General features: G+C 41.0%; 1 protein-coding gene across 1 annotated transcript; it reads right to left on the bottom strand.

Moving 5' to 3' along the window:
- Nucleotides 1–7877: 7877 nt before the first annotated feature.
- Nucleotides 7878–13507, bottom strand: irx2a (iroquois homeobox 2a). Its single transcript, XM_047043504.1, has 4 exons — nucleotides 12517–13507; nucleotides 11059–11461; nucleotides 9985–10713; nucleotides 7878–9336 (listed from the first exon to the last, which is right to left on the bottom strand). Exons 1-4 carry the CDS (start codon nucleotides 12751–12753, stop codon nucleotides 9311–9313), a joined length of 1395 nt encoding a protein of 464 aa, XP_046899460.1. The 5' UTR covers nucleotides 12754–13507; the 3' UTR covers nucleotides 7878–9310.
- Nucleotides 13508–13913: the final 406 nt, after the last annotated feature.

Below are 13913 nucleotides of genomic sequence, written 5' to 3' on the forward strand. Positions count from 1 at the left end.
AGAGCGCATTGTGTCTGAGAGGAAGAGCGTGGCTATATGGTGTGTATGTGGAACGGTGCACTCACAGGAGAGACCAACGCTCTGCGGTAGCCATGTCCTATGTATAGCTATGGGGACGTTGAACTCCAATGTAATTGAATGTCCGGTCATGTTTGTGTCATATTGAGCACTTGTTTCTTATCTTGCACTGTAGGCCATTGATGATGACGCCAAAAGCATAAGAATTACGTAAACAGAGTAAACCGATGATTTGACAGATGACCGTAAAGTCAGACTTGGTGCATTACATTTTTCACTTATATGAACTCATCATTCACAAAAGGTCTGTGGTAAAGTTAAACATTCATAACAATGTCAATATCAGTATAACATCATTTAAGTAAGCAATAAAATAATTGGGACAATTGACAACAATTGGAAATAAAGAACCAAAAGCATGGTGGTCTGGAACAAAGGCCATCTTAAACCCTGTTCACCTAATGTGCACTGACAATGAATAAAGATTTAATTTTCACCTAATCAGATCATGTAAGACATGCCTAGTTGCCTCGGCCTATGCTGGTAGACAGGAGAGTCATAAGACAGGGTCCTTAGAGAGCTCCACTCACCTTTCATAAACGTTAAAACTCTTTAAACCCCCACCCCCCTCCCCAGTGCCTCTTCACTGTTAACTCAGTTTGAAATGGTTGAAAGAAACCTGTCATTTTGTTGTGCCAAAATGGTTTTGTATTTTCAGCACAATATGCAAAATGTATTTAGTTTTTTGGCAGGTCTTCCTTCATGTCGGCATGTACAGTATGTATGTTCAGCCAGCTATTGTGTGTGTTTGGGTGTGTTTGCACATATGTGTTGGTGTGTGTGCATTCATGTGTGTGTGCTGGTGGTCGTGCATGTGTATGTATGTGTGTGGGAGTGTGTGTGTGCAGCACCTTTGCTTGTCCTCAAGCTCATCTAAAGTGACAGTTTTCTCATTAGTTCTCTGAATGTCAGTGTTTTTATTCCCTCTTCAAAGAACATTGTCAGTAATAACAACAGGGCCTGTTGCTTGAATGATATCTTCTTCAATATTGTCACTTGTATGGATAGCTCACAACTTGGCAATGAAAAGGGGAGCTTGTTGAATCATTTCAAGAATCCCGTTTCCCATAGTATTATGGCAAAACAAGGCTGTGCAAGACAATGTGTCTGTGTGTGTGTATATGTGTGTGTGTGTGTGTGTGTGTGCACATTTTACCTTTTCTGTATAACACACAACTGTATACAATTCTTCTCTTTGAACCAAAGATGAAGAAGAGAGGTTCACAGCTGTCAAATACCAATAGCCACTAAGGATGCATGCAGATGCACGCACGATCATCATTATCATCACAGCCATCACATTTACACATTACCATTGAAGCCTCCCCATATGAGTCCTTTCTGTAGCTTACTGGCAATGCAGCACTGTGATTCTCCAAGATATATACCTTCTTTGTTTTTGAACAAACAAAGAAGGTATATATCCCACACAGGCTACGATGATGTGTCAGAAGAGCTTGATCAGATGATGACATCCAGATGAGATTGTACTGATAACCGTTTAATTAAAGCTTTCCCACACCATATTTCTTCCTTGTCCCCTGGAGCACTGACTCATTAAACATATATTAAGTTTACTGACTACCAGTCACAAGGAGATGGAAAGGGTAGTGTTTTATTTATTTAAGTTACCGCTAATACTAATAATACTCAAGCTTTGTCAACTCCATTTCTTTGAATGTTGTGCCACATAGATTTGTACTCAGCCCTGAGGAACTAAGGAATCAGATACTGTGTCATCTTGTTAATGGCAGTCGTCAGGATCGTGTGCGGTTGGAGCTGTTGGAGGAGAGCAGAGCCAGCTTGGAGTGTTTGGAGATGGTTCTCCGCAGGGCCTGATGCTCTGGCGCGGTTCTCTGGAAAGCGCCACACGTGTCCAGACAGGTGTGTGCTAGCAAGGCCAAGAGCGCTGTGGGAGGAGGGGCTAAGGAAAGATCAAAACACCAGGAAAACCACACTGGGAAAACGTGCATCCCAGACTAGGTTAGGTCACAATGTGATATAGAATAAACACATTCAGTCCTTTCTAAAGGTCTTTTTAATGGTTAAATGTGCATGAAACGTAACCTTGTATTTTCTCCATCTGTAACTGATTTTCCACGTCAGTTTTATCCTTACAGGCCCATTTTCACACATTACTATGAGAAGTAGACACAGTATCTGCTGTTGTATCAGTCATATTTATTGTACTACATAAACTGTGCAGTTCAGTCATCTAACAAAACAGCTCTATAAAACAAGAGATATCCGTGTATAAATAGTCTCACCAACACACGAGCTGTGCAAACTCTTTCAGAATTGAATTGAGCATATTTTTTGATGTGCAGGTTTTTATTTGCTGAAAATTGATGTAATCAAATACACGTAGTCACAATAAATACAGAAAATGTGTGTATGAGTGTTACAACATCTACAAACATTTAACCCAACTGAATCTACAATGTTGTGTCCCTGGAAGAGCCTGGTAACCCTGGCTTGGAGCCATGTGCCAATATGGACTTTCCCCAGAACAACAGAGCCAGGCAAGTGGATGACATAGGGCCTGGCTACGTGCTTCACCAGGGGGATGGGTGCTTAGAAGAAGTGCTCCAAACACAGTCGGACAGTCTGCTGTCCATGACCATTCGTCACTTCACCACAAACACACACCCATCTCCATCTCCATCTGACACCAACTCAGGGGAGTATCAGCAAAGTGCTAGGGATGCCAAATCCAAGCATTGTTTTTTTCTTCTTTTTTTCAACCGATAATTCTCCCAAAAACCAGAGTCAATGTTTTATCACAGTGATACAGCCAACACATGCAGATGCATTTTTGGTGTGTTTTCCCCTTAAATATTGATTCCTAAACCACTCAGGCCATCTGCTGAGGGACACAGACGGCAGGAAAAAACACACACACTTCAAACCACACGGTGCTGCTGTGAGATAGGATAAAAAACGTAAATGTATACGGACCAACACATTACATTTCTGAATTGGGAGGCAAAAACAAGATGGAAGACAAAACACCTCAAACCACACTGATATTGTTAACAACATTGACTTTCGCCCCAAAATCTGCAAGCAAACACAAATTAAACCTACTTCCGTCACTACAAGCATATTTTTTCAGGGTAATTGTATTTGTATGTAATCCCAATCTCCTGTAAGCCTCTTCCACGTGTGGTTAGATCCACAGTCACAGCCTTCACCTACAGCCCTGGAGGCAGGGAGGGGAAGTATAATTAGGTGGCTGAATTTATGCTGAGCACAGCCAGGCATAGCTAAGGATTGAGTTGCCTGTCTGTCTCCACCTTGTCCTCAGCCAAGAAACAGAAAACAGCTGGCCTGAATTTCTGAGTGCCTTTAATGAATTGAAATCTTGGGGCGTGAGGCTTCTGTGATTAAATGTAATAAGACTAATATTCCTGGGTGAATTGGCTAAAAGATGATTGTCCTGAGAGGCAAGCCTTGGCTCAAAAGTGGGTCTCCTGCCCCCTCACAGCTCCTCACCAACCCTCCCACCTCCCCCTCCGTTCAGGGAATAACCCTATTTAGAACAGAGTGTAGGGGAGTGTGTGCGTGTGAGTCTCTGTGTGTGTGTGTGTGTATGTGCAGAGGCAGGGTGGGGGTTGAAGTGGTCCATTTGTACCCTAGAAGATTGCTTTTAATTTAGATCATGTGGGAGAAACACAGGAGCACTTTGAGTTGACCTCCCAGCCCTTCTCTAATGTCACAGCCAGGAAAGTGAATGCTTCAAAGTTATCTAAAGTTAGATCATTTAATGCTTGGTTAAACTTAGTGCAGAAACACTTATGTTAACTTTATTATTGTTTTTTCTCTCTCTCTGTTACACACAGTATGATGGACATTACTCTTTATTTCCATTAGGTGGCAGAGGAAGGAAACCCATTCTCAATGGGGCAATACAAAATCTGATTTGAAGTGGTGTGCTCATTTCAAGTGTTCTCTAATTAACAGGCTCAACTCCTGACAGATGATATTTAACATCCAGAACATGATTCTGGAAGCTGACAGGGGAAAGGTACAACGCTGCCTGTCGACTGACAGGATCCGAGTTCCGGAGAAGCCTCAGACAGGTATGAAATGAAAAAAAATGTGTCTCCTCATGTCTAGCTCCTCCACTTGTTGATCCCACCTATCACAAACCCTGATGATTTATAGAAAGGGAAGGGGAGGTAGGAGAGGGGGAGGGGGAGGGGGGATTAGCCCAGGACAGACTGGGAAACAATATTCAAAGCAGCTGCAGTATTTCTTTTAAACAATCGCTCCATGAGGTCATCTGTCATGCTGTTAGACCTCAGCCAGAAGGAGGGACATGCGATTTGCCTTCCTTGTTAATAGGTCAGCAGGAAGAGGAAGCTGAAATTCACTGAAGCACCAGGGGAGTCCGGGACTTGTAGGATTCAGAAGGCCTTGGATGAATGGCCAATCATTAAATCCATCTCCTTGAGGCTTGTGAAAACTTGACTTACTCATGTAAAACTTCAACGTAAGCAAACCAGCTGAAACTTTCAAAAGGGTCAACAATTCTGCCTGGGATTTTGTCAGGAGATGCCAATGATCTTTATCTTCCTGTTGAATCTGAGGCTGTATTTATCCAGGCAGCAAGGAACAAGCAGCAAATTCAGAGGGAGAGATAGCAGGTTAATGCTGTTCTGATCTCCTTCCAGGGTATTGGGCTTCTCTCAGAGCTCCACAGTAGCCTGGTGAGTCCAGCTTGCGGCACGGCCAGGGAAGGCTGCAGAGGAATCATGGCAGTCATTTGAGCTAATGACTTTGTAAAAGCCTTTGGGGCCAACATTGGGTAGAGAGGAAAGCTGGAGATGGTATCGGTCATCTGAGCATGCCCTTTAAAATGCAAGACTTTGTTTTTCTGCTCTGGTCCCTTTCCACCTATGTGTTTCCAGTCAAAGTGGGTGATATTAGCATTCTTTTTCTGGGCTGCTGAAGAGAATCTTAATTAGTGTGGATACACTCTGCTGTGAGGGGTTTCTTCAGCTGATTCTCTCAGTAATGGTTGGTGCCAGGGGTCTTTTTTCCTCCCTCGCTCTTGAGGAAGTTCTTCAGGGGATATTGAGTTTGCCTGCAAAGCATGACAGAATGTGCGACGCAGGAAAGAGAGAGAGAGAGAGAGAGAGAGCGAGAGAGAGAGAGAGAGACTGACTGCAATTGGGTCTAATGGTGAGGAACTGCTTACTGTGTTAATGGCGTATCAGCAGTCGTTGTGTTTCATGTTCATGTAGGTCATTACAGCATGGTGTATTTACGTTCGAAGTCACCTCACAGAGAGTTAGCCTATCTGTCAGTTTTAGAGCCATTGACGGTGTTGGTAAAAGAGCTTTAGAGATTACTAGAGATTCCAAACTCTCACATAGCGCCCTCATTGCTACTGTGCATTTTTGTAGTTGTAAAATTGTACACAAGGTATTCCTTATATAATAGGAACTTTAGATCTACACAGAACAGAATCAATATGCTAAAGCAATTATGAAGCTTTGCACATCGCAGTGGCACATTGTAAAAGTACATTGCAGTAGTTGAATGAACAAAAATACTTGACTTTGTTTCAAATTTGGCAATGATGTTTAAGGCTATTCAGTTACGGCCGGACGGAGGAAAAACATAGCGTTATTAAAAATCTCCTGAACCCCCACCCAGGGTGCTCACAGTGCAGTCAGTACTGGGACATCCCGGCTTCATCGTATAATGAACGTTAAAGTTCTGTAACATTTAGTCTTCTGACAGTGCTTGTGTTGTGCAAAAACCATTTAGAGAAGAGTTAATGATCTGTGTCCAATTATATTTTCTTAGCCTTTAAGTTATGATTTTCATGAGGAAACGCCTTAACTCCCCAGAACGAGGGACTTCAGGAAGATGCAGTGTAGTACTTTAACCTATTAACTCTGACTATGGTAATTATGGCACCGGTGAAATAGAGAACAAACAACTAAATAAGTACAACAACCATCCCGTCCCAACACAAATGCACACACAAATAACCGAACAAAGGCCAACACGGGTTATCTTTAAGTTAAATCGTTTTAAATAGTTTCCTTTTCTTCCAGTGCCAGCTTGATTGAGACACGACCTTTAACATCATCTTCATTTAGCAGGCATAAACCATAACTGTCAATTAAATTGTGGAAGCTGAGCACAGGGTCTTAATGATCTTATTTCGATTCTGGTGTGGACGTCGGAGTTAGAAAGTTTGGGCTGTCGTTTTTCCTTGATCAGCGGGAGGAGAGAACATCTCCTCTGACACGTTTATGAGGGGACAGGCCCCTGGCTCACTTGGAGAGGCCTTCCCACTTTGATGTGCTTTATCAAACCCACCTGTACTCTATTTGTTCATTATTTTTCTTTCTTCCAACAGATTATTTATGACCTCACCTTAATGGGAGATCAAGGTTGTGAAAATAATCAGCCTCGATCACACGCATACATGCACACTCACACACGAGCACGCACGCACACGCACGCACGCTCACACTCACAGATATGCATGTAAACACACACACACATGCACACATTTACATTTTGCACCACAATATAAAAAGTATACATTATTTTAAAGTCTGTAAGGAATGTGGTGAAGGTACTAATATTAAAATGTCAGCCTAATGTATCATGGCAATGATTAAAACCTTTTTTTGTGTATTGTATGTTATTCTTACACATTTACAACATTCAAGCTAGCTTGTGTAAGCTTTGGTGAAATATAAATTGTCTTAAATGTATCACTTGCACCAAAGGTTTATTTAGTTTGATACAGCAAATAATACAACTTTCCACAGAAGTAAACTTCAACCTAAAGAACTGCAGGTGTGCTTCAGAGATTAGACTGAAACGTTTTGAACAGTGATTTCAGATAAGAGATGGATGAAGTGAATCTCATGAATTATCTGCATATGAACTACTTATTTAATCTATGATAAGGACTTCGCCTCCCTCAGAGGCTTTCAATCAAGCACATGGGCCATCCATTTATCTGACACCAACCACCGTACTTATTGAAGACGACCTAAGCATTCACAGATTTTTTTAAACTATAGACCTTTGGTACGTAAATAAATAAACAAACAAATAAATAAATAAATACATATAATAAGAAACATAAATTAGTCTCTGCCTAGAGTAATTGTGTCTCATTACGACGTACATTCTCAGTGACTTATCAAAAAGGTTGACCGGCCAGCTTGTACCTTTTGTTTGCTGTGCGCGCACACTGGGGTTTCTCACCTGACTTTGCCCTCAATCAAACAGAGGTGGGTGAAATCCCTTTTCATGTTTTCAAAGGCGGCGGCAGAGCAGTTTTACAGAAACAATAACTTCTTTTTATTGAGAACAAATGTTGACATTTCAAGAGAGGAAAGAGGCAGAGCCCATGAAGGAAACCGCCTCTGGTGCTATTTGACAACAGTGGTTGTTCCCAGGGGAGCCCACCTGAGATTAAAGCTTGCATTTCAATAAATCAACTCTAATGAAAGCCCGTGGATTGCGGCAGAAGGCCTTGTCTGACTGCTTCTCTAAAACGACCGAAATAGAGGGATGTTTAAGCCGAAAAGGAAACTAAGGTGAAGTAGAGTCTCTGGAGATTTTAGTAACATTCCCCTCAAATGTCACGTGAAAAACATGGCTCTTTGCCTCCTCGAAAGTTGCAGTGACCATGGCAGCCCGCTTTGCTACACTTAGGCTATACCTATTTCTGGGAATGTTGCATTGATGTTGCCCTTATTATGTTAAACATAGCCTATATACTTGTATTTTCAAACAACGATGCTCGATAGCCCATTGGAGGTTGGCTAAATAAGATAATTCACCCATCACAGTGCAATGCGTTGATGCACCACTCGCATCAATTTTGACGCGTGCAAACTTGCTTTTACTATTATTATTATGACTATTTAGTAAATACCCTTAAACATATTGACCATCATTTAAATGGTATACCTAACCTCAGTTAGCTCATTTTAATCATATAAGCACTAACCCTCATGCTAAATCTAACTTTTTACTAGGCTAACTAATGTAGCCAATCAGGGCATGAATTAGTCTTTAATAATAACAACAATTCCAATGTGTTTGTTAATATTGTTGTTGTTATTATTATTAATAGTAATGATAATAATGTGTTAATGTATCCGATGTTAATGTGACTTATCACTGTGTGAAAACTTTTATCATTCACACAAATGAAGAACAAAGAAAACGCGGTGCGATTAGCCACATCTCACACTCCATTGGCCCTGGCAGATGTGAAGATAGGGTTTTATGGATTGTTCAATATCGCCTATAATGAACCCCGACTGACCGTTCAGAGCTAAGCCAAAAGCTCGCGGGATCACCCCGCTGGCAATTTACAATGCTTGCATCCTATGGCTGTATTAATCATGAAAAATGAATGCAGGCAAAACTAAAGTACATTATACCCATCAGTGTCGGTGAATAAAGCACGGAATAGCCGAGGTTATGTGTAAAAAATGTAAGTGTTTCCACCTTCATTCACATGTTTTGGTCAAACAGTTCATTAGCAGAAGGCTGGTAATAAAGGAATGAAAGAGTCTCAGAGTTAAATATACGGAGGAAAACGGTTTAATTTGTTTTCCTTTGAATAATAGATAGCACTACCTCGCCAGTACACACTAGCGCGTTTTTAATTTACAATCAGAGATATAAATTAGTAAAGTACTCTTGTTAACAAGATTGTTTAACTTTCAAATGCGTTTCAAATAAAAATTGTCAATGCATTTACAAACAAGTTCAGTTTACATTGCAATACAACTTGCATAAATTATAGGCATTTGCCATCATTAAAAAAATAAATATCAAATGTATTCCACTTAAGTCCTCAAGTTAATATGTTCGGTCGCCTTATACGTCAGACATCTCTTTACAAATTACGGGTGTACAGAAGGCCAAATCATGTTCACACTTAAAGTATAGGCTACCATACCGTGGCGAAGAAACTAGAAATCCTGAGAAATAACATGTCTTCCAAAATCACTTTAACTACATTGGACTGAACCAGCATATTCACATTTCATAAAAACAAAACTTAAATTATACAAATAATTCGTGTATATGTTATCACACTGGTTATTTAGTCACTGAGGAATGAGACGTTCTAGTGCGCAGCAGCCTTCTTGTCAACGGTGGCACGAGTTGCGTTCCAGTTTAGAGAAAAGGTTAGGGGTGAACGGGGTGGAGAGGTGATGGCTTGCTTGCTTTATTCAAAGCAATTGTGACACCTACCTGTAGACCAAGGGAACATAACCTATTTAAGTCCATATAGTAAACCCCCAAAACAGAAAAAAAAGTTTGCTACTACTTTTTCTTGTTCTCACAACAGTGTCCTGCCGGTAACATAGGCTACTGTACGTGCGCGACTTGCAGTCGAATGACCATTAGTCAATGGTTGAAGCAATGCAGATGCACACGACAACACCATTACTGGAAGTTAACTTACGTGATGTATCTTAATAAATGTTAAATGAATATATGAGGCTGGGTTCCTATTGTGCAGATGTCGGGGGGTCTGGTCAAAAATAGAAGCCCTATTTAGTGCTATGGCAACATTTCTCTATATAGCTACTGCACTCTCATAACAGGCCAAATTGACTTCCAGTGTGCGTGTGTGTGCGTGTGTGCTTGTGTGTGCGCGCGCGCATGTACACGTTGCTAAATCATTACAATAAATGAGGCCTATGCAACTATAGGCTACTGTGTTTACACTGTGAGATACCCGCCACAAATAAATTAAGGTCAGAATATCGATTAGCCTACTTGATTTCGTGCATGGGGAACTGAAAAATGCTTAATCAGAAATGCATAAATAAAGTGAATTCTATTCGAAATGAATTGCACAAAAAAGGGAAATACTGTTTGCTGCATGTTACGTACCTTTCTTTGACTCTAAATTTGAGGGTCTGAATTGTTGATCAATCTGGTTTGAGATACTTTTAATGAAAGAGTCATTGCTCTGTTGTTTGTGCATGGAGCTTGCTTCAAGAACCGACTGAGTGAGTCCCTCATTCGCAGCTGCGGCGACAGCAGCAGCAGCCGCTCCAGACGAATTATACCGCAGAATCCCTTGGCCCTGCAACGGGCTGAAGTTGCCATAGTTTGTGTAATTACTATAAAAAGGAGATGTGTAATAAATAGGTCTTCCCAAGATGGAGGACGCAGGGTACACAGCGCCGGCTGGGGACGTCGTTGAAGTGGAGTTCAGAAGGCCAGCGCTCGAGGGACAGTTTTGCCCCAGGTGCTGCTTGTGGTCCGATGTGGCAATCTCTGCTAATGACCACAATTTGGGTTTAACGGTCTGATTCTGTGGAACTGAAGACATTCTATTGTCAATGCATGATTTGTTGTTGTTTCGGGAGTCTTCCCGATGATGGTGATTCAGCATCGGAGCTTCCACTTCTGTCAAGGGTGATGATGTCACCGGCTTCGGTGACAGGCCTCGCTGGCGTTCGTCATTTTCTATATCGTGATCTTCATCCTCGCATTTGTCCTTTGTATCTGATCCAGACTCGCAAGCCGCGTCTCCTATCCTGGAGTTCACCTTCTCTCCATCCGATTCCGCTGAACAAGAATGATCTGTGAGTGTATCAACGTGCAAACTGATACCTAAAAGAAAAACACAACAAAGTGGCCAAGTTGGTAGTATGTAAAAAACATTGACAAAAATGACAACACTTCTAATAAACGACGACAATATGGTGAAAACTATCATAAATATAGGCCTTTTTATATTGGGCCAACAATGTTCCTGCTAATCGTTTTGTTACATATCATTAGAGCCGATAGCCTACAGCCTTTGGACTCTTGCACGTGCTGTTAAATATAGGCTATATGCCTCAATCGTCATGCCATCAATCATCGCGGAACAGGCTACCCGTTGATAAAATACATTTATTTCTCTAACCGAGAAGTCTTTCACAAATCATTAACGTCGTCAGTATTTCAGTTTACCTTCGTCCTCGGCTGATATCTCGCTGTTGTCAAGGTTCTTTTCTGAACGTTCGTCTTTTCTCTCCCCGTCTCCATCATCCTCATCCTCATCCTCGCTCTTATTCCGCGGTGCCCAAGTCATCTTGTTCTCCTTCTTCAGTCTCCTCCTGGCGTTGGCGAACCAGGTAGAGACCTGCGTCAGGGTCATCTTGGTGATAATGGCCAGCATGATCTTCTCTCCTTTGGTGGGATAGGGGTTCTTCCTGTGCTCCTGTAGCCAGGCTTTTAGGGTGGCTGTAGCGTCTCTGGTTGCGTTCTTCCTGTATGCCGGATCGTTAAGCTGGTAGGGATATCCAGGACTTCCATAAGGGTGGTAACTTATTGCACCAGCCATGCCTGTAGTGTGGGCATCGTATGGAGAGCCCTAAAAAGTCAAATGTATTATTTTATTTTAATTAGTCTACATAATAGTAGGCTATTAATACATAATCATCACTAACTCTATTCTCACTGGTAGCCTAACTTACAGTCATTCCACCGTTAAAGTGGTATAAAGTAGCCTAAAATATTGGAATGTTTAGCTACAGCAAGATCATTAATGGATTGATTAATTGGATTGAATTATGTTAACTAAAAGATATATGATCAAATGCAATTTCACAATTGTTCTTTCATCGCGGATAACTTCCTCTTTTTGGGCTATGTTTTGGGTAGCATGTTTTATACAGAGACGTGTTAGCCTAATGTGCACAGCACCATAACAAATCCAATTAGCAAATCAGTGGAAATACACCTCTAAAAAGCATTGAAGTGACATATTAGCATTGTTACTCTTTTCTAAACTGCGCATTAAACTAATACACATTTTAATTAGGCTATGCATGGCAGGCGTTCAATAAAAATAAAACAAAATTAACATTACATCCAATAACTTGGTTAATTAGGCCTATTTTCTTTAAATGTTCAAAAAAATCGCTAAGGCTTTTTTAATGTGCAAAGCCCATATGACTTAAAAGTAGGCTTTTTAACGTAGGCTTAGCAAGACAACATGCGTGTGTTAAGCACGGCCTACCGGTTCTATTCGTTTTCGGTCAAATAATAGCCTAGTAATGATAATAATAATAATGAGAATAGGCTAAGAAGCGTATTTAATAGAAAATAAAAAAATATTTGTTTTACTCTTGAGATATCCGCACTTGTAATGTGTTCACATAGACTAATATTTAGGCTATGAAAAACATTTTGCTCACCAACCACATCAAAAGTGGTCTTGACACCTTTCAATCTCTGGCAGAACAACACATCCTATTGCCATTTTAAATGGTAGAGAATCTAAAAACACTGAGGCTATCTATCTTTTTTTTTCTTCTATTATTGACAATTAGGCCCATGCAAACCAATTAACGTTACTCTTAGAATTGGTCTAAATTTATCAAATACATTCAACGATTGCATCATATTCATTCTCAGCGTATTTACCATGTACGATGGGAACCCCGTGGTCGGATCTGTTGAGTATGGCAGTGGACTTGAGAAGCCACTGGCTGAAGCCGTAAAAGCAGCGGATCCAGCGTAGGGACTAAAGGCTGAGCCGGACGAAGACCGTGCCAGCTCCTCGTTCCTGGGGGCGGCCAAAGCCGAAGCCCCATAAGCTGGACACGAATAGAGAGCCAAAGAGCCGGGGGGCTGGTAGAGGTAACCCTGAGGATACGACATTGGTGAGTGTGTGTATGTCGCCTATTCCAGAGGAAAAAAGCACGAGAAATCAACTAAACAATCAGACGCGCAGAACAATCATGCAGCCACTAAGAGGAAGAAAAAGAATCAAATGGGAAAAAAACGACCCCAAAAGATCACTAAAGTGCCCACGTAGAGGCATGCGTCTTGATCCCCTAGCGTCCGATGTTTTTACTACCCAGAACTATGAAGTGAGGAGTTAGAGGAAGGCGCCAGTGGAGTTTCTGAGAGCGTTGGGAAACAGGAGCTGTCACTCTGCTGATCTGAATATTCCATCTCCGCCCCTCACCCTGTGGAATGGAACGCCGGAACAAAACCGACTCCAAGACAGTTGAGACAGGGAAGAAGCAAAGACTGTTCCCTACTTACACACTTCAGCGGAATTGTTTCTTAATTTCCTCGCAAGTATTGAAATGGGTTTATTATTGTGGTGACGACATAATTTGCTAAAAGTCAACTGAACAACAACACTGCGTAAAACGTAAAAAACAACGAACGCAATTGTTATCTTCACTTTATATTTTCATCCAAAATATCATAGGCTACTTAAGATACCCACCTTAAGTAGATAACGTAGTTTAATTACCTGTTAAAAATATGATGTTCAGCGCAAAAACACTGGAACCAGCGGAATAAGCTCGCTTTCTCCATGCAATGTGCGCAGACACCTGTGGGGGGCGTAACTGTTTACCCCCTATAACCCGTTTCCTTATCTGACTACCTTTCTGTTATTGGACTTCTGTCCAATCAAAAAATTAAATCTACAGCATTATAATAACAGTGTTTGTACAAATAATAGTTTACAGTTGTTTAAATTTGATTGGCACATATTGAATGTTAAGAGTGTTGTACAGATGTACAGAGGCTAAATGCTTGGTTTATGACCAGTATGAACACATTGTTAAAACTACAAGTGAGACATTGACACACATTCAAGGAACTGTTTCATATGCATGTTTCTAGGATATTTGTGTCAAAATATGGATATGCAATATCTTTCATTTTATGGATTGTGACCGTTATCACAATCCATAAACACAAAACATACTGAATATACTATGCTCATACTTATGATGCGAATAAATGTGAATGCAGAGCAATTAGTATGATAATGTGAATGTAGGAAACAATAAAACATG

Source organism: Hypomesus transpacificus, chromosome 2 (assembly GCF_021917145.1).
Source record: "Hypomesus transpacificus isolate Combined female chromosome 2, fHypTra1, whole genome shotgun sequence".
In the NCBI taxonomy this organism is placed as follows: Eukaryota; Metazoa; Chordata; class Actinopteri; order Osmeriformes; family Osmeridae; genus Hypomesus; species Hypomesus transpacificus.

Bases quoted from the DNA above. Each gene is read 5' to 3' on its own strand.
- irx2a (XM_047043504.1), bottom strand. From the start codon at position 12,753: ATGTCGTATCCTCAGGGTTACCTCTACCAGCCCCCCGGCTCTTTGGCT. The intron at 11,462-12,516 runs GTAAATACGCTG...TTGACTTTTTAG, and splicing joins CGGGGTTCCCATCGTACATG to GGCTCTCCATACGATGCCCA. The intron at 10,714-11,058 runs GTAAACTGAAAT...TTTTTCTTTTAG, and splicing joins GATATCAGCCGAGGACGAAG to GTATCAGTTTGCACGTTGAT.